The sequence below is a fragment of the Zasmidium cellare genome (assembly GCF_010093935.1).
Source record: "Zasmidium cellare ATCC 36951 unplaced genomic scaffold M409scaffold_22, whole genome shotgun sequence".
Taxonomy (NCBI): Eukaryota; Fungi; Ascomycota; class Dothideomycetes; order Mycosphaerellales; family Mycosphaerellaceae; genus Zasmidium; species Zasmidium cellare.
Genome location: NW_022986966.1, coordinates 509991 through 530985, shown reverse-complemented (window position 1 = coordinate 530985; position 20995 = coordinate 509991). Strand labels below are relative to the sequence as shown.

Here is a 20995-nt window from a genome sequence, read left to right as displayed (position 1 = left end):
AGTCAGTCTCAGCAGGGGACATGTCTTGTTATTGCAATTTTGCTGCGTTCGAGCGAGGCGGCGTTGGTAATGGAGCTGCAGACGCAGCTGGGAAAGCAGCCGAGTTCAGATCACTGAGAGAATTCACGAATGAAAACGCATGAAGTGCATAAACGTACACCCTTTGATCATTTCGAGTTCTGTTACCCAATCGAGACCTTTAAGTTTGTGGTCTGTCTCCTAGCACTGAACCATTGGTACCTCATCCCATTGTGCACCAAATCAACTCGCAAGCTCTATCCTTCTCCATACCGTGTGCAAGCAATTGATCTACACTCTTACTCCTGCAACTTCCGATCCATCGCCGCCTGAATCTTCGCCTGGCTGATCAACTCATTCAGCGCGATCTTCTGCTTAAAGTCTGCCGAGTCGAACTTCGCAAAGTCCTCTTCCGACAATTCCAACTCAGAAACGTGGATCTTCACCGGCTTGGCGCACGCCCAGCCAGGGAAAGGGTCTTCAGGCTTTAGGCCCATCTGCTTCTTCATCATATCTTCTTCGCCTTTCTGCCACTCGGCCATCTCCTTGAACTTCTGCGCACTGCCGCGTGGGTCGTAGACGACCTTGTGAGCTGCGGTGAAGTGGCTGAAGACGGCTTCTTCGCTGGCGAGCATCTGTTCCATGGGCGACGTGTCCATATTCGCAGAATCGAACTTGCGGAAGTTGGGCCGCAGGTCTTTAGGGATACGACCGCTCGATTGCCGGAATGCCGCGGTGGAGATTTTGTTGGAGGAGAATTGCTCGTCGTTCTGGGCTTTCTGGCCAATGTAGACTTCGAGGATCTTGCAAGCTCTCTCGAGGGCAGTGATGCCTCTCCCTGGTGAGGTTTCCAAACTGGGCGGGTTCTGACGAATGTGGGAAAGGAGCAGGTGGTAGAGGAACTCATAGGATGTCAAGAGATCGCGATGAGGCAAGTCGAATTCCGTCCCCAGGTTGGGCATCACACGGTCGCGGATGTAGGGCTCCATCATGGCACAGTCATAGGTGAAGGCGAAGAAGTCGAAATTGAGCATTGGCTCGTCGGCGATGAAGGCTTTCTTGAAGGTTTTGAGGAGCTGCTTGGGTGTGAACGGTCCCATTGAGGCATGCTGCTGCTTCGCTCCCTTCTTCTGTGGCTGCGTCACGTTGATCTTCTTCGTCATGGAAGTCAACATCAACTCGAGGAGTTCATCCCGCCACACGCCGAGCTCTTCCTCGACTCGCGACGTCTCATCGCCACTTCTTGGAAGCTGGAGTGTGTTGACTGGCCTCTTGGCCCTCTCCGCGTATTTCTTATTGGAAGGCAGACCGGGGATCTTGTTGTTGGCGAACTCCTTAGCTGACACTCCTAGCGCAAGCAGGAAATGCTTCAGACAAGTCACAGCATCAGCTCTGCTGCCGGATCTGGTTACAAGAGGCTCGATGGACTTTTGGGCTGAGATCACCATCTCCATGTCATGCCACCCCGACTGGATCACGCCGAGCTTTCGTCCTGTCAGGTAAAGATGTGCCATACAAAGGACAATGTTGCCGCGGCAAGCTCCGCTGATGCCAGCCTGGTGGAAAGCCATCTTGTACCGCCACAACTGCGTCCCCATGACACACGGCAGACCTTGTATGCTCTTCAGTGGGACGCCATCGGTGAGGCCAAGGTCTGTCTTGCAGTTTCGCAAGAGCTTCTTTGTGTCTGCTCGCAAATAGAAGCTGAACGACTCGTGGTTCGTGTTGAGTTGCTTCAAGGTCTTTCCCAGGATGGCGTCATGTGAGGGCCGTCAAAGGTGGCTCTCTGGCGCTGAACAATGCGCTGCATCTCTGAGACCTCGTCTAGGTACTGGTTCGCCATGCGCGCCGCGTCCGCTCCAATGACCTCGTAGATATCGCAGTAGATCTGACAGGCTATAGGGAGCCACGGTGCCAGTTCTTTAGCGCGATAATAATTGCGAATCCCCTCCACAAACTCGCTACTCAGGAAGGTGTTGTTATGGTTGCCGGCATTGCGCTGGCTGCGCTCTTCGGGGGAAAGTCGCCATGTGACGAGCTCCACGGCTGCTGGAAGCAACAGTAATCGTGGGAACTCGAAGATATCGTGGTTTAGGGGCATGCCGCTTACGAACGTGCCTCTCGTCAGATCGCGTGGATCGTGCTTTGTCGCCTCTTCATGCATCTCTGTCTTCAGCTTTTGCAAGTGATAAGCTGACGCTGCGCAAATCAGATCGGCCAGATCGGTTGATGACTTCGACTCCTGTGAAGTTGGGGCAGTGGATCGCGGGTGGATGTAGATGAATGGGCTTTCGTGGGGCAAGTGGGTTGTCTGCTGCTCGAGGCCAAGGTATTCGAGGATGTAGGACCAGTCCCGAAAAGCGCTGTTCGCAGCGGTGAAGTTGGTACCGGAGATGCGCAGTAGGGCGATACCAGCTTCCGTGATCGTCGCGACTGCGGCCATACTAAGATCGCCTCTCTCATATTCTGTCCAGGCCTCTTTGAGAAAGACGCGAACATCTTTGGCGTCTTCGAGAAAGCAGAACAGGCCGAAGGCAGTATCATCCTTGTTGTCGCGGTCGCCGAGGCTGATGCTTGACTTCTTGTTGCCAAGATCGATGGTGATCTCGTATTTCGGTGCCTGGCCGAGAGGCTCATCAGATGGTTCTTCGAGTTCCAGCTGAGCGAAAAGGTTGTTGAAGTCGCATCCAAGGTCGTGCAGAGACTCTTTCTTCTTTGATTCTGGCTTTGTCTCTTTGTTCGCCTTGCACTCCGGCCGTGCACTCCCCGAGAGAAGCTGCAGTACCCGCCTCAACACCTCGATGAAGAAGGCATGGCTCTTGTTCTCGTCGGCGAGATCTTCTGTTAAAGGCAGCAGAGCGTACCAGGTTGCGCAGGCCTGGCGACCCTCGATCACTTGTTCGAGAAGGCTAATGACAGCAGGCGGAACAAGGGCAGAAGAGTTGGATATAGTCTCCGCAAAAGATATGATCTCTCGAGTAGTGATTCTCTTGCTCGAATCGCGCTTCCTCGAGCTCGAGGGCGGCGTCGCGACGGGTGTTAGGGTGTTGGAGACGCGCTCGGCGGTCTGTACAAGCCACTCGATGAAGCGCTTTGTGCTTGCCTTGTATAGTATCTGGCGACCCAGCATTTGTGCGTCCATCGTGGAAGTGCCTCAACCTGAGTCTGGTGGCTGCACAAAGTTGTCGAGTGTCGCGAAGTCGGAAGTTGAGGAATACGGAGGAGGATAGATTTGTACGGGAACCGCCGCTGCAGCGCGGAAGATGACTCATAACTGCAAGTGAATGTTCGTCGCTTTGCGGTAAAACTGCCATTCACCAAACTATAGATAGGGTTGGCAAGGGATGTATAGTGAATTCAGCGAAGTAAAGGTAGTGAAATGACTTAGCTTTTATACCTTGACTTCCAGTTTGCTTATAGATCTAATGATAATTTTGTCGTCTTTGAGAGTGTTGTGGATAAAAGGCTGCCATTTCGCTTTCAAATCTCTCCACAGGCATGAGGAGGTTTTCCTGCCTTTTTCAATCTGAACAATGCCGACCGTGGCCCTTAGTCTGGCCATATTGATCAATCTCCTGACGTATAATTGCATCATGTCCGTAGCGGAGGTTTGCCGAGTAAAATTTGCGCATCGTTGTTGTAGTCAAAGAGTGAAAGCTGCTGAGGAGCAGGTGAAGTCGAATTCAGATCGGCCCCCGCAGTCGGCACCCCGCCAAGAGCTCCGAGACGACATCCCACTTGACCTCAGCTGCAAGGCACCACTCACATTCCCCAAACAACTCTCCAACCCTACCTCAACAATGACCACCGCTGACCCTTTCGACGCTGCTCTGTATGTCACCAACCTACCGTTGCTTGCTCCCCGCTAACGCCATCCCCAGCGACCTCCTCCGACGCCTTCCCCCGTCCTCCACCCAGAAGAACCTCAATGGCATCATCTCCCTGCAACCCGACCTCGAAGAAGACCTGCTCTCCTCAGTAGATGTCGCCTTGACCTCGAAACGATGTGTCACATCCGGACGAGACTATCTTTGCTGCGACTACAACCGCGACGGCAACAGCTACCGCTCGCCCTGGTCCAACGAGTTCGACCCGCCAATTGAGCCCGACGATGCTGCGGAGGTCACGCCGCAGGGCCGAGTACGGCGGATGGAAGAAGCCTTGAACTCTGCTGTCGATGTCTATCGAGAACTGTACTACGAGGGAGGTACGAGCAGTGCGTACTTGTGGGCCCTGGACGAGGGCTTCGCAGGATGCGTGCTATTTAAGAAGAGTGCGAGCCAGGGAACCGGAGGCAAGGGAGGCTGGGACAGTATACACGTGCTGGAAGTCAACGAGGCGGCTACGAAGAGGAGCGCGGACTACAAGCTGACGTCGACCGTCATTTTGGATCTGGGCCTGCAGTCTGCCGCAGTCGATAATCTGGAGCTGGCAGGCAACTTGACGAGACAGACGCAACAGAAATGTCCATTGAATGGCATGCGGGACAATGAGATTGAGCAGAGCCATGTGGTCAACATCGGACGCATGGTCGAGGATATGGAGACGAGGATGAGAAATCTGCTGCAAGAGGTATACTTTGGCAAGGCGAAGGATGTTGTCGGCGATTTGAGGAGTATACAGCCGCTCAGTGAGGCCGAGCGTGACCGAGCGGCACATCAAGAAGTCATCAACAAGATGGGACGATGAGCAATGAGATGAAGCTGAACCAACGCATAGAGATACCAAGCTACAGCATCGAGTTGAAATTCAGAAAACTTGCCAAAAGACGCCAACAGTCGTGCATATTCCGAGTGTTTCTGGTCCTTGATGCTCAATCTATTAAAGTGTCGCTGGCATGTTGAACCCATTCGGGCGTTGCTTATAAAGTGATTGTTTCTAATTGTCAATGAGGAGACTTTGACGCTGACAAACCCGGGGACTGGGCCTCAGAACCAGGACGATTAAGATGCACGGTATGCCGCTCAATCGTATAAGCGACTGCGGTTGACTTCTCGACCAGGGAAAAGTAGTGGCCACATGGAGCACTTGTCTGCGAAAAACGTGCCACAACAGGGCAATCATCGCGAATATCATTCCGAACATCGAGCAAATGCCGCTTCCAGGCCGATATAAGCACCTCGTCGAAGCGAAACAACCCCGCTCATCTCTTCATCACTTGTAAGAGAAGGCAGCATCTTGACAGCACCCAGCCTCGAACTTTTCGGGTCCGAACTCGAAATCTGACAAACGCATCTACTCCACGGCGCAACCAGAGGCAATGTAGTATAGAACGACCGTACGCGCTCATGATGGGTGAGAGTATGCAGTTGTGGCAACCAAGAAATGAAGCCAGTTACTACCCTTGCTCTCGCAGCGGCTTTGCTGCCCTGTGTCAGATCAGTCGGGTCAGTCGGCGGCCATGTCCCTCACAAGTGCTTGAACGACAGCGGCTCTTTCTCGATTGATCACCCAACGTATATCCTGAGAGCGGTGACTTCGACCCACAGACGTGTAGTGCATACATCAGGTCGGAGAATCTGACAAGAACATGAGGTTGTTAGGCCCAGCTGACTTGGACTAGCTCTACGGGAAACAACACCCTAGTTGTCTATCACTTCCCATCGGCCAGTTCCAGAGCTGTACAGTTTACAGGAATCTCGTACAATGACGAATATCTCCTCGATGGCGTCGACTTTGATCGATACTCAGGGGATGTCTACGTTTCGGCCGGCGCACGCCCTGCCTTCTTCACCAATGGACAAGACTTGACGGGCCCAAGCGTTTTGATCCGCTATAACCCACGCCAGGACCGTGTGGTCTGGATATCCAATATCACCGAAACAGTCGCTCAGCTTGAGTCCAGGCTCGGACATTCTATAGGAGGCTTTCAGGACCAAGCAGAAGACAGAAAGGGCAACTCATATTGCATGGCGACATGGGGCAATGTCTTGATCAAAGTCGATTCACGCGGCTCTGCTGCACCCTTTTATGCACCATCGGGACCAACAAATGCTACTTCGTCTGCTGGCTTTGGCGGGCTGTTCGTCCAAGGAGACACCATGGTCATAAGCGACGTCATAAGTCAAAGCTTTGTGGTCTTCCATCTTCGCTCTAAGAAGCCACGACCACATTTCACTCATCCAACTAATGTCCCAGCTGGATACAAGCCCTTACTCTGCGACTCCCTCTACGCACCATCAAGGTACCACGGCCGCATTGCCCTTTGTGCAGATGATTTTGTCAACGGTACGGGTGGCATTGTTGCTTATGCATCGAATGATTCCTGGCAGACGGCCGAGTATGTCGGCATTAGACAGAACGACTTCAACGATGCACCGAACGCGACGGTGACGGCAACGTTGCAGACGGAACAGGCGATATACGCTGTGGTTGCTTACATTCCTGGTGCTGATGGGACGTTCGTCAACACTTCGTATTTTCCAATTGTTGATATTACGAACGATATTGACGACATTGTGCGCCCCGTCTTGAGTACTTGGGATTATGGCTGGCAGTAATTTGGATGAAGAGATACTTGAGCTGGTGAGAGGGGAACTATCTCTTCGTCGAATCGCAAAGACTTTCTCTAAACTTTTCCCTGCCGAAACAGTATGCTTAACAAGACATCCATCACGAGGTCCTTGATCACGCTGCTATACAGAATCCAGGCTCAGCCCTTCATCTCAGATCGCTGTCGTACCATACAGCACCAAATCGGCTACGTCGGCAGTATGAGCATTTGGAACTCCAATACCGCCCCTTGTTTCAATCCAATCTACGTAGATCAGTCAGTTGGCACATCACCTCGTCACCTGTGATTCATCACTTACATCCCCGAGCGTACCCTTGTTGTCCACCCCCTTCCCTACCTTCATCGCATTCCCTTGACTATCATACACAGCTCGGCCTCCATAAATCAATTGCCTCCTCCCCCCTGGCAAATTCCCATGTCGTTCAAAAAGCAGCATCCCCAGATCCTTCAAGGGCGTCTTCGGTCGTCCATGAACTGGTACGAGCTGTTCTGATACCGATCCAGAAGTCTTCGCCCAGAAATCAGTGTCTGAGTCTGGAAGACACAGTCCTGGGAGATGCGTGAGTTCGATCTGGGTCCAGAGAGCAGAAGGGCGTAGCATTCCGTCGTTGGAGAGGGGGAGCTATGTCTCGGGTTGCGTTAGTATGCCTTCGCAAGATATTTCGAAGAGGTATCAAACCTCATCAAACGTCTTTTGAGCCTCGAGGACCTCATCGTTGAATGTGAGTCGTTGCCGGACGACCGGCACTCCGGTCTTGGCTTCGACAAGAGCTTTGAGATCGGCTACCAGCATGGTGTTCTTGATATCGAAGACGTAAACGCCGTGGTCTTGCCAATGGACTCGGACTTGGTACTTGATCTCTCTTGTGATCTTACTGTCCCGTCGTTGGATAGGTTTGGAAGCTTGTTGTCTGCTTGGGTAGTTATACCTCAAGGCATCGACAAGGCTGCGGGAGTTCCGCTCAACAGTAACAGTAGACGCCATTCTGATTAGTACTACCCACCCAAGATCCTTTCTATTCAAGACGAGACCACCACATATATATCCTAAACCCCCATCACGTGTCGCCAAGCTCATGTCGTGAGCGAGAGAGGGGTCCCGTCTCATCCATGTCATGCCAAACGTAAGAAAAATTACGCCTCTGCAGCACATGACATTGACCAACTAGGTCGAGCTACCAATCGAGCTGTATTTATGTGTCAACATTGACTGAGGAGCGTAACGTGGACGAGAACTTTGATGGACATGTGATGGGATTGCCGAGGGCTGCGAGTCTTTGCTGATGGTTCATGGTTGATGTTTTATTGATGGATTTCGGGGTCCGAAAAAGACGTGCTATTAACTCCATGCTGGCTGAAACGATGGCAAGAAGGATGTTAGAGTAAGGTGTGATGCTTCACCGCATGGTGTTGCAGAAGTAGAGAGTGATCACGCTCTCTGGTCCAATTCCAAGCTGTTAGCACTGTCAGCAAATCCATTCCCATCCTGAAGTTCGGATGATCAACTCACCTCCTCCAAAGTGTATATCAAGTGTGCTTCTCCAGAATCATACGCATACCCGTCAAAAATGACATTACCTCGGTGGACCAGCCTTTGCAATCCTGGACATATGCCTTGCCTGTCGAAAACCGCAGAAGCCAGCTCTGCAGTCGTCGTCTCGCCTTGGACCAACAGGGGAATTTGTTTATCACCGACCGTCTGAACGATGATTTCGTAACCTGGGTACGGTTGACACGGCTCTTCCTCTTCGCAGTCAGAGGCTGGCAGTGTGTCGACAGACGGTGCTTTTCGGAGGAGGTGAAGTTTGGAGCCATCGCCAATGCCATACTGAATCTCGTTGTTAGCTGTGCGTTCTCCATAAGGTTGGATTGTAAGACTAACAGTGCTTAGTGTAGCATCGGGCTGATTCAATCGATATCCTCTCCATACCAGCCGCAGCGCTTCAGCCGGGACGCCAGAGACCTGCTCTGCCCTGAAGGCAACTTCTTCGACCGTCATTGTACCTGTGACAGACAGATAATATATTTCTTCCTCCCCGTTGACTATGTCGACAATGTCGATTGAGAAGTCGTCGTAGTAGCTTTCCCTCGCCGACCACCAACTGTCCGACTCTGAAGAGCTTGCAGAGCCTCCCTCTGGTACAGACGCTGGTATAGATGCTGATGTAGACCGTGAGGCGATCACAAATTCCGAATTCGGGTCAGGGAGTGGTCGACCCGTGTACGAGATGCCCGACGAGTTGCCCTGGGAGTACGAGTCCGACGGTTGTCTCGAGAAACTTCCTGATAACTCTCTAGAGTAGCTGGAGGATTCTTTCGAGTAGGTCGACAAAGGAGGCGTCAAGACACCATAGGGTGACAAGTTTCGATTTTCTTCCAGGGCCGGTGAAGTTGTGATGCTCCAGGGGAGTGCTTTCACCGCGTCGATGACGGCATTGGCAACCGTGAACAACGCCGAGTCAACGTCCTGATCAGCTGTGCGAGAGTCGTGGGCTTTGCGGAGGATGGCTGCTGTCTCCAGCGGGATGGTGACTGTGAGATTCAATGACATATTGCCGGCTGATTGTGTGAAGAAGGTGTTGGGCATTCCTGGCCTGAGCTGAGGCTGCACTCTTGATTTTGACCGTGAGATTGTTGACCTCGTTGCCAGAGCAGACCTCGATTGTTGCTATGGCCAACAACGCCGCCGGACAGTGAGCCATGCGTTCGCGAACTGGTTTGTCTAAGGCCCATGGAAGACCTGTCGTTCGTCCATGTCGATGGTCGATCTTAGCTGAATGTGGCTAGCGGTCTGGTCGTACCAGATGAAGTGAAGCCTCGCCATGGATGCCACGAGTAGCAAGACCGTTACGGAGAATTTCCCAACGGCTGTACCATATTTCCTGGTTCAAGACGACATCGTCGATGTCCAAATGCTGTGCAATATTCGTGATCGCTCTGCTTGTCCAAGCGCTTTGTTCTCTGTCTCTTCCTGTATCACATTCCTTCGAGTAGTGGAGTCGTCACGCGTCTGTCTCTGGATTATGCATTGTGTTGTCTTGATTAAGTCCCAATTCCTCCTCTTCGACCTTTTTCTGTGCTAACTGAAGAATACTACGATTGGATCGCAAGGAACCCTACAGCACCAAGATCAGCAATCATTGCATCAAAGCACGATGGAGGGAGACTAAGGAAAAGAGATGCAACAGGATAATGAGCTTGAAAGTCAGGCTGTCATTGAAGAGATACCCTGTATCCAAGCAGTGAGAATCACGCTAGGGAATGCGCGACCATCAAGGTGGATGTTGCAGGGTGCTTATTTCGACTACATCTTGAAAGTAGTCAAGAAGGAGTTGGCAAGCTCACAGGTTTCTCTATGAGCCGGATTCCATGAGCTTCTTATCAGGTCCTGCCCACTTGATCTCATATGTGTCGATGCCCTGATGCGAGCCTTGCCAGTCGTGTTTGTGTAGGCCGAATGCTTCTGCGACCGGGGTCGGGATTCGTGGGAATATGCCCATCTTGAGGATGACTTTGCCAGGGTACAATTCGGTTTCAGACTTGATGGGACTGTTGCATAGCATGTCAGTACATCTCCCCGCTGGCATCCCCCAAGACGCTCTTCCACTTACTTCCCATCCTCCGAACAGAACGTTCGGTATACTGGATTTCCGCTCAACGTCTCGCGGTCTGTGTATGTCTTCAACGTCCCATTTTTGTCTTCAATCGTGACCTTCTCTTGATCGAGCAACAGGTTGGAGGCAACAAACGATCCAGCAACCTTGCGGCAGTTTGCACAATGACAGAGATGGCCTTGGGGCTTGTCAAACAGCTCGCCGTCCTTGATGTGGACGGTAACACTGCCGCACAGACAAGTTCCTGACATGCCATCCTTGAACTTGGAGGTATCGTGCTGCTTTGGGTCACCCGTAGGTTCTTTCGGCATCTTGAACGGCGTGGAGGTCGAGAAGGCGGTCCTTGGGGCTCGTAATTGGTGCAAAGGGGTCAGTATACGTGGAGCTTGGTTCGTGAAGGAGATTGAAGAGACAGAACTGGCCGAGAGAAAGCAACGAGAGTAACGAGAGGCCATCTTGCGTTGACGTAGTAGCTTGATCTAGACCCCTCCGGACTTGACTTGGTATGCTCCGTTCGACCTCGCCAATGGCTCGTTAGTTCTGAGTAAGTCTCGACCACGAGATCAAGCGGCTACTACATCGTGTCGAGAGCATATATGCCCCATGGCCTTCTTTCCAACGTAGATGAACGGAATGAATTGGACAACGACCATACTGATCGTGGAAGCATTCACTCACTTCGCTCGGGAGAGGGGGACGTCGGCTAAAGTGGAGCCGCTGAGTAAGCCGAAGCCAAAAACGCGTCGGCGTCACGGCACGCGTCCTCCGACTTCAACTTCCATCTCGCTTGCCACTGCGACAATGACAACACCCACGTAATGCTAGAGAACTGGAAATATGCCATTCAGCGACGATTTTGGCCTCGACGATGATACCGAATTCCTCGCCGCCGCTACACAGGTCGAGGCATCCCAGCATGGCGGCCTTTTCGAACCATCCCCAAGGCCTACCAAGAAACGACGAGTGAGGAGGAGAGGGCCTGGTCAATTAGATGGGGCAGATTCAGAACTTCTGGAATGGTCTGAGAGCGACGAGGAGAACCGCAGTCCTCCCAATCCGTCAACATTCTTCCAATCACCCGCACGGCAAGAGGCAACAGCAACCCAGAACGGCGACAATAATGTCGATATTGATGAAGAAGGCTACTACCTGCCCGGTGAGCTCGGTATCGAAGACAATACTGTGAAGAAGCCAAAGTATCGCATCCATGTTCCTGAGAATGGGGGCAAATTCCCCGACATGATCTTCACCCAAACTCAACATGGACTAGACGAGAACCTGGCCAAGTTTCGAGGAGCTATCTGGAAGAGGCCGCCTCTTCAACCCCAGCTCAATGTCGGTGGTGTTGCAAATCAGAATGGCTACGGCATGTCTGTGGATCCTCGCGCTGCGAACGCAGTCAATGGCATTGGCAACTACTTCCAAGCTGTTGGTCACGCAGATCCGAGTGTAGACGACGATGCTGTGCTTGCGGCTCGACTGCAAGCAGAAGAGAACGCTCGCTCCAGGCAGAAATCGAATGGCACACGCTCGTACGACATGACCCAGGAGCTCGCCGATCTGCCTTCCGATGCCTTCTCCTCGTCATCCCCTGAGAAGTCACCTAACAAAGACATCATCGAGCTGTCGTCTCAGCCAACACAGTCACGCCGTCCAGCAGCACTTCGTGGCCCACAGAGTGGACTCAAGCAGATGACCGTCTTTGGACAACCTGCGACACAAGACCTCACAGCGTCACAAGCGGCGCAAAAGCGGCATGCATGGCCGCTTGCAGCCAGGGATGAGCCACCAACACACCACAAGCTGGATGATGAAGCCATGAAGACGTTTGTCTATCCGACCAATCTTGGCACAATCCGTGACTACCAGTACAACATCGTTTCTCGCAGTCTTTTCCACAACACTCTTGTCGCTCTTCCTACTGGTCTGGGAAAGACCTTCATTGCAGCTACCATTATGTTGAACTACTATCGCTGGACGAAAAGCGCGCAGATTGTGTTCATGGCACCAACTAAGCCTCTTATTGCCCAGCAGATGGAGGCTTGCTTTGGTATCGTGGGCATTCCAAAGCGCGATACAGTTCTCATGACGGGAGAAACTACCCCAGCCGTTCGAGCTGACGAGTGGCTGGAGAAGCGGGTCTTCTTCATGACACCACAGACAGTCATCAACGATTTGAAGACTGGAATCTGTGACCCAAAGAAGCTGGTCTTACTTGTTGTTGACGAAGCACACAAGGCTACAGGCGGCTATGCTTACACCGAGGTGATAGCATTCATGCGCCGTTTCAACAGCAGCTTCCGTGTGCTTGCGCTCACAGCCACTCCCGGCTCTACTGTTGAGGCTGTCCAGGCTGTTATTGACAGCCTTGGAATCGCCCGCGTGGAGCTGCGAACGGAGCAATCCCTTGACATCCGCGAGTATACGCATGAGAAGCACACAGAGACACAAATTTTCGACTACAGTGATGAGCAAGAACGTATCATGACTTTGTTTGCGAACGCTCTGCGACCAGCTCTGGAAAAGCTTTGCAGTCAGAATGCCTACTGGTCGAGAAATCCTATGAAGTTGACAGCATACGGGTAAGTTCGAGCGACCAACATGTTGGTATCGGGCGAAAGCTAATGTTATCTTTCGCGCAGTTTGACCACCTCTCGACAGAAGTGGATGCAGTCAGACGCTGGTCGCAAAGCGCCAGTGCAGATCAAGGGCATGATGAACGCCATCTTTACTGTTCTGTCTAGTCTTGCGCATAGCATTGGCCTGCTCAAGTTCCATGGCATAAACCCGTTCTATTCAGGAGTGCTGGCTTTCCAGCGGGAGGTTGACAGCGGACAAAGCAAGGGCAAGACGGCAGCTGGCATTGCTCAATCCGAGCACTTCACAAAGATGATGTCAAACATTCGTGCCTGGACTAACAACCCGGAGTTTGTTGGTCATCCAAAGCTGGAGTATCTCAAGGATGTGGTCTTGAACCACTTCTTGGACGCTGGCGAGGGAGCACAAGGCAGCGATGTGCCTCCAAGTGCGACGCGAGTGATGGTGTTCGCAAGCTATCGTGATAGCACGGAAGACATCTGTCGGATCCTGAAGAGACACGAACCAATGATCCGACCACACATCTTCGTGGGACAAGCTGCTTCGAAAGGGCAAGAGGGTATGGACCAGAAGAAGCAGAACGCAGTGATTCAAGACTTCAAGACTGGTAAATACAACACGCTCATCGCAACCTCGATTGGCGAAGAAGGTCTCGATATCGGAACAGTCGATCTTATCGTCTGTTACGATGCATCGTCATCACCTATCCGAATGTTGCAGCGCATTGGCCGTACTGGGCGTAAAAGAGTCGGGCGAGTGTGCCTGTTGCTCATGAAAGACAAGGAAGAAGCAGACTATGCCAAGGCCCAGGACAACTATCTGTACATTCAGAAGACGATTGCAGATGCTTCGAAGTACTCCTATCGCGACGATCAGAGCCCACGCATCCTGCCCAAGGAAGCCAAGCCGATCGCAGACAAGCGTCCAGTGGACATTCCCATTGAAAACAGCCAGCCAGTCGATTTGAACGAGAAAGGAAGAAGAGGCAAAGGAAAAGGCAAGACGAAGAGGCCACCGAAGAAATTTCACATGCCTGACAACGTGCGCACTGGATTCGTCAAGGCTTCCAGGATCGATTCTGACACCGATGGAGAGAAGCCAGCTCCGAAGAAGAAAGCGACAGTGAAGAAGCAGGCGCAGACCAAGTTTCGACGGCCGTCTCCATCACCCGAGCCGGAACCAGTTGCGCTGCCATATCTGGCAGATGTCGTGCTGACCGATGATCAATACCAAGACCTCGTCAATAAATACGCTCAGACAGCCGAAGCCGACGGCGGCATCATCCAAGGGCCAAATCACTCTCGCTTTCCCACGAAACTGAGGCAGCTAGGTTCGACGAAACACATTGGCCATGGACGCAGCTCTCGGCTTGTCGAGAAGACGATGCGTGCTATAAATGAGGTGGACGTCATGGATTTACACCGCATGGATGATCTTCTTCACATGAGTGATCTTGAAAGTGCTGGATCGGCGGGATTCAGGCTGACCAGCCCCAAGTTCGAGTCCGTGAAGTCACGCAGTGCTCCCAAAACGCAAGCGTTCACTTCCGCAAAGGCGGCACTGACGACGGCAAATACTGCTCCTCAGGCCGATGATGTTCCCGATTCCGAAGCAGATCTACCCGCTCGTCCTGTGCCACGGCCCAAGGTCACAATGAAAGGGGAGACGGGCGCAAAGAACAACTCGAATTCGGAGCCAGAACTGATCGAGTCTGACGCTGAGTTGCCTACCGCTCCGCCGTCACTATTCAAGCCAGTCCCTCAACGTCGTGCGGCGCCCAAGCCTCGTGGCAGACCGAGAAAGAAGCAGCCCCTTCAGCGCACGACATCGTACGGGTCTTCCGCAAAGGAAGGGGATGAATCGAGCCCAGAGCCAACGCCAGCTGATATGCGCATCGGCACGCAGGGCATCGATCTAGGATCTCGCGACACCAGCGGCGAAGACGAGGACGAAGAACCTGACAGCGAACTAGAGGAGTTCATTGCCAAGTCGAGTGACCCCATCGAGATGATAAGCTCGTCTCAGCCTGGAACACCCGCTGCGAAGAAGAGTCGTGGGCTCAAGAAGAGAAAACGAGAGGCCGAGCTTAGTGATGTCGAGGAGCTTGAGGAGCTTGGAGACAGCGACGATACAGATACATTGCTGCAGGACGAGCCAGCTGCAACACCAGGCAGGAAGAGGAGGGTTGTCGAGGACAGCGATAGCGATCAATGATGCCGCAACACGCCATAGCATGCTAGAGACCGATTTTGCTCAACTAACGATCATCATATCAAATCCAAATCCAAATCCTCACAAGCAGAGCCATACCATACATCCCTCACATCCCGCGCCCCGTCTCCACCGCCACCATCCACCCCCTCCCCTCCAAACCCCCACTCGTCCCCGCCCACTTCTCCTGCCCCGCCCTCGCATCCCCGGGATCCCCCTTATCCTTCGGCCCATAGTTCGGATACAACTGCGCGACTCTGGCGAGATCACCCTCTGAAGGCTTCCTCCTCACCGCCTCTGCATAACCGCCCCCGAAGAACTCCTCTTCCAAACCGGGGTTTGCGCGCCAGGTCTTACTGCGGGGGTGTTTGAGCATGACGGTTTTGGATTTGTCGTTTTGGCCGCTGGGGATGGTGGCGCCTTCGTAGGAGCCGTAGATCATGAGGCTTTCGAAGTCGAAAGTTTTGCCTGACCAAGCGAATTGCCCGATTGAGGGGGCGCGGGTGGGGGTTTTGAGGAAGGCGAAGGCGGAGAAGGAGTATTTGTGGGCGGTGGCGTGGTCGGTGCAGGCTTTTTGGATTGTGTCGCCGGAGCCTGATTGCTGGATGCGGCGCTTGAGGGGGGTGGGAGATTAGTGGGTTCTTTTGAGGGGTGGGATGGTAGGAGAAGGAGAGGGGGTTGTGAGAGATATGGAGGGGGACCTTACCTTGACGTCTTCGTAGTCGCGGAGGTTGTTACAGTAGAAAGAGATATACTCATCCCGATCGGGCCGCGTGTGTTCATGCTCGAGGCCTAAGGCATGTCCGATCTCATGCGCCAGCGTAGCGACATCGTAGGGTCCGGGCTTGGAAGGGTCGTTTCGATTCTCCAGCCTCTCGAACGCGATGATGTGTCTTCCTCTCGTGTGCTGCTCCGGCCTCTGATGCCAATACCCCACCGTCGTCATCCCATGCACATTCCCGTCGGAAGGGTCGACGTCTGAGATGTGCAGTGAGTCCGGGGCGGCTTTCTCGCAGAGACAGTCTACTTTGGCGCGGCCGCAGTCGGGGATGATTTTCAGGGAGGAGTACGGCGTCATGGCGGGTTCCCAGAGTTTGATGGCGGACTTGAGGAGGTTGTTGAGCGCGGTGTAGTCGGTTTGCTTGACGAAGCAATAACAGAGGGGGCGGTCCCATGGGGCGGCGGTGTGGGGTGGCCAGGCGTTGTTGGAGTAGGGTTCGGTTCCGTGAGAGTTGCCGATGGAGAACCAAGGGGAGCGGTTTTGGAGGTGGAGGGTGTGGTTTGGGGAGGGGCAGGCTGTTGTAAGGGTGATGAAGAGAAGGAGGAGCCATATCAGGCTGGGCATAAGAGGAGGCTTGGTGGTGAGAGGGCAGAGCCTGGCGCAGTGTCTGACGCAGGAATGCTGGACAATACGCTGCTCTTGCGTGTTTGTTCACTGAGAAAGAGATTCCTTGTTGTGACTGGACAACACAGAGCAAGATGAACATTTGAAATTTCAGAAACCACTTACATGTGCAAACATTTGCAAAGACTTTGAATACCGCAAGTGTGACTATCAAGGGGGAGTTCAGTGTCTTCGCGAGAACAATGTAATATGCCATTATCAACAACGACAGGAAGATATTTGAACATCTTGTCTTCCCACTGGTATGGTGGTACTTGAGAGGCACGCGAGAGAGGATCTCGCGAAGCAGTATTTGGCGCCAGACCAGCCACTGTTATGGAAGTCCCTTGATGGAGGGAGGTCTGGTGGTCGTGGGTGGTTGGTTGATGGGGAGCCTCCTGAAGCAACACTGGTCAAGCGACGTGTCTTGATGGTCTCCTGGATCATCGGATGTCGTCGAGACCGTCCCCTCGTACTATCGCATGGCGTGGAAGTCAGACTGTATGGTAATTGTCATTGTTGAAGTGTTGCGAAGTTCATCTGCCGCGGCAAAAGGCCTTCTGCCGTCGTGTCGAGTCATGCAATCGTTCAAGCCTGCGTCGATCGCGTGTAATTTCAAGAGCGCGAGGCGCCGTCGAGGATGGAGGAGGAGCGGCCATCGGATATTTCCCCCACCGGCCAATGAGCAGGGGTGATTTAGAGTTCTCGCGCCGACCCCATGCCGCTTGGCAGCGACGATTCGGCTCGAATCGAGATAGTTAAATGAGAGGCCGTTGGCAACCCGCACGTCGAGAGGCGGAGGATTCGACCATCCAGACAGACAAAGGTACGCGCATTTCGCCCTCGCTCTTTCCTGGTGCTGTTCCTGTTGTTGCTCTCCTACACGTCCGACGACAGCATCGCCCGCTCTCGCAGCAGTCACTCGTTCAACGACGATCCGCTTCACTCTTTCAGCGGCGTCATTCACGTTCACTACGCAAAACATGCAGTACTACGCAGCAGCGGCGGTCTTCGCCTCGGGCCTGGTCGCCTCGGCCAGTGCCGGCAGTGTGCACGCGATGCACCACAACCTGCACAAGCGAGGAACACCTGAAGCCTACAGCTTCCCGGAGACGGCCAATGCCACCTGCGGGTGCACCACCTGGACCACCACTTGGTACGGCGAGGCTACTCTGGTCCCAGGCCCGTCGACCGTATCGTCGTCGTCGTCCTCGTCGTCCTCGTCTGAGGTGACTTCTTCCTCGACCTGGGTCGCGCCTTCCACCTACGTCGCGCCCACGACCAGCACCAGCGAGGCTCCCAAGCCAACCAGCACAAGCCCCTCGTCTGCCGCGCCTCCACCACCCTACACCAAGGAGGTCGAACACCCCAAGCCGACCAGCAGCGCGCCAGCACCAACGACCTACGCCGCGCCAAGCTCTTCTTCTGCGCCAGCACCCAGTTCTTCATCTTCCAGCTCTGAGGGAGGATGGAACATCCCATCGTGGAGCGCTCCTTCGTGGAGCCAACCCTCTGAGAGCTCTGGTAACAACGGCTGGGGCCATGGTGGATCTGGAAACAGCGGCTCTTCGTCTCCATCTCCCAATGGCAACAAGTGGGCCATGACCTACACTCCCTACACCTCCGGTGGCGAGTGCAAGTCTGCCAGCGACGTCGCCAACGACATTGCCCAGATCAAGGCCAAGGGCTTCACCACCGTCCGTCTCTACGCCACCGACTGCTCTGGCGTTCAGAATGTCGGCTCTGCCTGCAACGAGCACGGCGTGAAGATGATCATGGGCATCTACATCGACAGCGCCGGTCTCGACAAGGCCCGCGAACAGATCTCGCAGCTCACCAACTGGGGCTCGTCGAACGGCTGGGACAAGGTCGAGATGGTGGTCGCCGGTAACGAGGCCATCTTCAACGGCTACTGCAGCGCTTCCGAACTCGCTGGCTTTCTCGGCGAAGTCAAGTCTGCCTTCAAATCCGCCGGCTACAGCGGTCCCGTCACCACCACCGAGCCCCTTGGCACGATCCAGGAGAACGCCAACACCATCTGCGGTGCCGTCGATGTCATCGCCGCCAACATCCACCCCTTCTTCAACGGCGCCATCTCCGCGTCCGGTGCTGGTGATTTCGTCAAGTCTCAACTCGACCTCCTCAAGGACGCTTGCGGCGGCGCCAAGGAAGCCTACAACCTCGAGACCGGCTGGCCAAGCAAGGGTGACTCCAACGGTGCCGCCATCCCCGGCTACTCTGAGCAGAAGGAAGCCATCGACGCGATTGTCGCCTCCGCCGGTGGCAAGTCGGCCATCTTCTCGTACGAGGACGACAGCTGGAAGGCGCCTGGTGATCTCGGCGTGGAGCAATTCTGGGGCTGCGCATCCCTCTTCACGGATTCATGAAGAACAAAACCAACAGCAACAAAAGATTAATGTCTATGATAATGGCCTCGGGGGCAAAGCTTCTTGGAGAAAAACTTACCCACTTTTTTCTTGCGATGCGATTGCTGATTGATTGTTGGTTGTTGATCAGAGCGAAGGTGTTGTTTTTAACGATTGTCTTTTGGATTGATGGACGCTTCTTTGGGAGGGGGAGGGTTGAAGCGCTTTTCTGCTGGGGATGATTCGAGCTTTTTGTTGTTGATATGCATGTTGAGCGACGGCCTTTGTTGATACTGTGTACCTGACGCCCATTATACTCTCGAATGATACCCTGGCGATTCGGCCCGCGGTGCCATTTTTGAATACGTCTCGAATGCCTCAATGCTATGCAACGCAGTTTTAGTGTCTTCTTTTTGCAATGAAGATGAGCACATACATACTTTTCGCCAATTCCGCTGCCTTCCAGACCGCTCCCTCTCTCCAGTCAACCCCTCTCAACATGACTTTCTCTTTTGCTCTCTACATCTCCCCACACTGTGCCACAACCACATCCTGCTGCGGCCGATCCTCCCTCGAAGTGCGCACATTCTCAATCTTCCTCACGACCTCCATCCCCTCGACGACCTTCCCAAAGACGGTATGCTTCCCATTCAAATGCGGCGTATCCCGCAACGTGATGAAGAACTGCGAACCATTCGTATTCGGGCCGGAATTCTTCCACAAAAACAACAAATCAGCAAAACCCCCATCACCCCAAAAAACCCATCCGGTTAAAAATGAAATATACGTACAGCCATACTCAACAACCCCGCAGCATCATGTCCTAATTTGAAGTTCTCGTCCGCGAAGGTCTTGGTGCCGTAGATGGAGGTGCTGCCGGTGCCGTCGCCGTTGAGGAAGTCCCCGCCTTGCAGCATGAAGTCTTTGATGACGCGGTGGAATTTGGAGGATTTGTAGCCTTGCGGGCGGCCTTGGGGGGTTTTCGTTTCGCCGGTGCAGAATTGGCGGAAGTTCTTGGTTGGATATTGTTAGGTTGGAGGGATGGGGTTAGGGAAGAAGGAATTGGGGCGTGGTGGGGAGCTAAGGGGGATTGGGGTTGGGCATGGGGATGGGGATGTACCGACTTCTGCGGTTCGGGGGACGACGTCGGCGAAGAGTTCGAATTTGATGCGGCCGAGGGGTTCGCCGCCTAGAGTCATGTCGAAGAAGACGATGGGGTTTGGTTGGGGGTCGGTGGTCGCCATGGTGAGTTGTGTTTGGTGGGTGATGTTGTTGGTGGAAGGGTTTGAAGAGTCTGCTCAAATTGGAAGGTACGAGACAAGTGAGTGAATGTTAGAGCTCCTCCAGCTGCATGTGTCTAGCTTGTGATTGGACTGTCATGCACAGAGCTCTTCTCGGGTGAAGCGTGTGGTGATGAAAGAAGGATGTAGACTGAAGTGGGCTCGGGTGAGGAAGCCGAAGAATTGTGAAAATTGTGCTTAGTGCTCTCTATCCTTCTCGCTTCCACTAATGTTCACGATCGACACGATGCAACAGATGTAGTTCCATCTCGCTTCGACTGACTAATCCATCACATTCCACACGGCTGCAGAGCTCGCTTCTAGAAGACGGTGTTTTTGGTAGTACTTCGTCGATCGAGACGTGTCGTTCTCATGACGGAGATAGACTTTTGCGTGCGGGGTTGGCACTTGCACTTGCACCGACTGGCACTTGTGACCACGCGACCGCACGTGGCATCGATAGTAGCAGGTAGTCGAGCAGTAAAGATATTTTCCACCACCACGATTTCCACACCTCTCTCTCGTCGGAAGATCTCGCTTGGCCCTCCACCTCGCGCCCGACGCCACCTGCGCACCAAGTCGATGTCTCGCGGTGGATGATCGCGTGGACGACAGACATCGGCCGCAGCAGCACAATCCTCCCGGCGGCATTTGGCCTACCGTGCGCGAGCGTTGCTTGCTTTCTCCGCTGCTCCAAATGGCTCGCGTCCACTAGTCACTGGCAGCATTGCGTTAGTTGCCTCCCACTGCGCCGCCCGCCCACTTCTCTTGTCGCCTCCCCTCGCTGTGACCGCACCGCATCTGCCCGCCTGCGCTGTGGCTTGCCTTAGGCCGCACTGCTCGTACAACACGCACCACTACCACCACCGAAGCATGCTCGTCTGCCCTCACGACTCATCACCACACACTCTCCTGCTAGAAGCGCCGGGTTGATCAATCGCTCCATCTCCTATCAATCCACCCACCCTGCGAATCCTCATCGGCCAACGGACCCTTCCCCACCCATGGAG

General features: G+C 53.7%; 9 protein-coding genes across 9 annotated transcripts; 4 read left to right on the top strand and 5 right to left on the bottom strand.

The window, feature by feature from the left end:
* Positions 1 to 317: 317 nt before the first annotated feature.
* On the bottom strand, positions 318 to 3160 carry M409DRAFT_55897 (uncharacterized protein; the record flags this gene model as incomplete). The annotated part of the gene is made up of 2 exons (XM_033813127.1): positions 318 to 1705; positions 1912 to 3160. The coding sequence occupies 2 exons, from the start codon at positions 3158 to 3160 to the stop codon at positions 318 to 320; spliced, it is 2637 nt and encodes an 878-aa protein (XP_033666409.1).
* Positions 3161 to 3818: 658 nt separating this feature from the next.
* Positions 3819 to 4707, top strand: M409DRAFT_67317 (uncharacterized protein; the record flags this gene model as incomplete). The annotated part of the gene is made up of 2 exons (XM_033817342.1): positions 3819 to 3850; positions 3900 to 4707. The coding sequence occupies 2 exons, from the start codon at positions 3819 to 3821 to the stop codon at positions 4705 to 4707; spliced, it is 840 nt and encodes a 279-aa protein (XP_033666408.1).
* A 636-nt stretch (positions 4708 to 5343) lies between these two features.
* M409DRAFT_55895 (uncharacterized protein) lies at positions 5344 to 7526 on the top strand (the record flags this gene model as incomplete). The annotated part of the gene is made up of 5 exons (XM_033813126.1): positions 5344 to 5474; positions 5582 to 6514; positions 6669 to 6729; positions 6902 to 7009; positions 7176 to 7526. 5 exons carry the CDS (start codon positions 5344 to 5346, stop codon positions 7524 to 7526), a joined length of 1584 nt encoding a protein of 527 aa, XP_033666407.1.
* A 171-nt stretch (positions 7527 to 7697) lies between these two features.
* M409DRAFT_24369 (uncharacterized protein) lies at positions 7698 to 9083 on the bottom strand (the record flags this gene model as incomplete). Its single annotated transcript, XM_033807215.1, has 4 exons — positions 7698 to 7719; positions 7934 to 7986; positions 8043 to 8360; positions 8415 to 9083. 4 exons carry the CDS (start codon positions 9081 to 9083, stop codon positions 7698 to 7700), a joined length of 1062 nt encoding a protein of 353 aa, XP_033666406.1.
* An 802-nt stretch (positions 9084 to 9885) lies between these two features.
* Positions 9886 to 10457, bottom strand: M409DRAFT_67316 (uncharacterized protein; the record flags this gene model as incomplete). Its single annotated transcript, XM_033817341.1, has 2 exons — positions 9886 to 10081; positions 10144 to 10457. 2 exons carry the CDS (start codon positions 10455 to 10457, stop codon positions 9886 to 9888), a joined length of 510 nt encoding a protein of 169 aa, XP_033666405.1.
* A 526-nt stretch (positions 10458 to 10983) lies between these two features.
* M409DRAFT_24367 (uncharacterized protein) lies at positions 10984 to 14958 on the top strand (the record flags this gene model as incomplete). The annotated part of the gene is made up of 2 exons (XM_033807214.1): positions 10984 to 12728; positions 12789 to 14958. 2 exons carry the CDS (start codon positions 10984 to 10986, stop codon positions 14956 to 14958), a joined length of 3915 nt encoding a protein of 1304 aa, XP_033666404.1.
* Positions 14959 to 15064: 106 nt separating this feature from the next.
* Positions 15065 to 16300, bottom strand: M409DRAFT_24366 (uncharacterized protein; the record flags this gene model as incomplete). The annotated part of the gene is made up of 2 exons (XM_033807213.1): positions 15065 to 15568; positions 15662 to 16300. The coding sequence occupies 2 exons, from the start codon at positions 16298 to 16300 to the stop codon at positions 15065 to 15067; spliced, it is 1143 nt and encodes a 380-aa protein (XP_033666403.1).
* A 1022-nt stretch (positions 16301 to 17322) lies between these two features.
* M409DRAFT_67314 (glycoside hydrolase family 17 protein) lies at positions 17323 to 18726 on the top strand (the record flags this gene model as incomplete). Its single annotated transcript, XM_033817340.1, has 1 exon — positions 17323 to 18726. The coding sequence occupies one exon, from the start codon at positions 17323 to 17325 to the stop codon at positions 18724 to 18726; it is 1404 nt and encodes a 467-aa protein (XP_033666402.1).
* Positions 18727 to 19224: 498 nt separating this feature from the next.
* Positions 19225 to 19949, bottom strand: M409DRAFT_24364 (uncharacterized protein; the record flags this gene model as incomplete). The annotated part of the gene is made up of 3 exons (XM_033807212.1): positions 19225 to 19419; positions 19497 to 19718; positions 19830 to 19949. 3 exons carry the CDS (start codon positions 19947 to 19949, stop codon positions 19225 to 19227), a joined length of 537 nt encoding a protein of 178 aa, XP_033666401.1.
* Positions 19950 to 20995: the final 1046 nt, after the last annotated feature.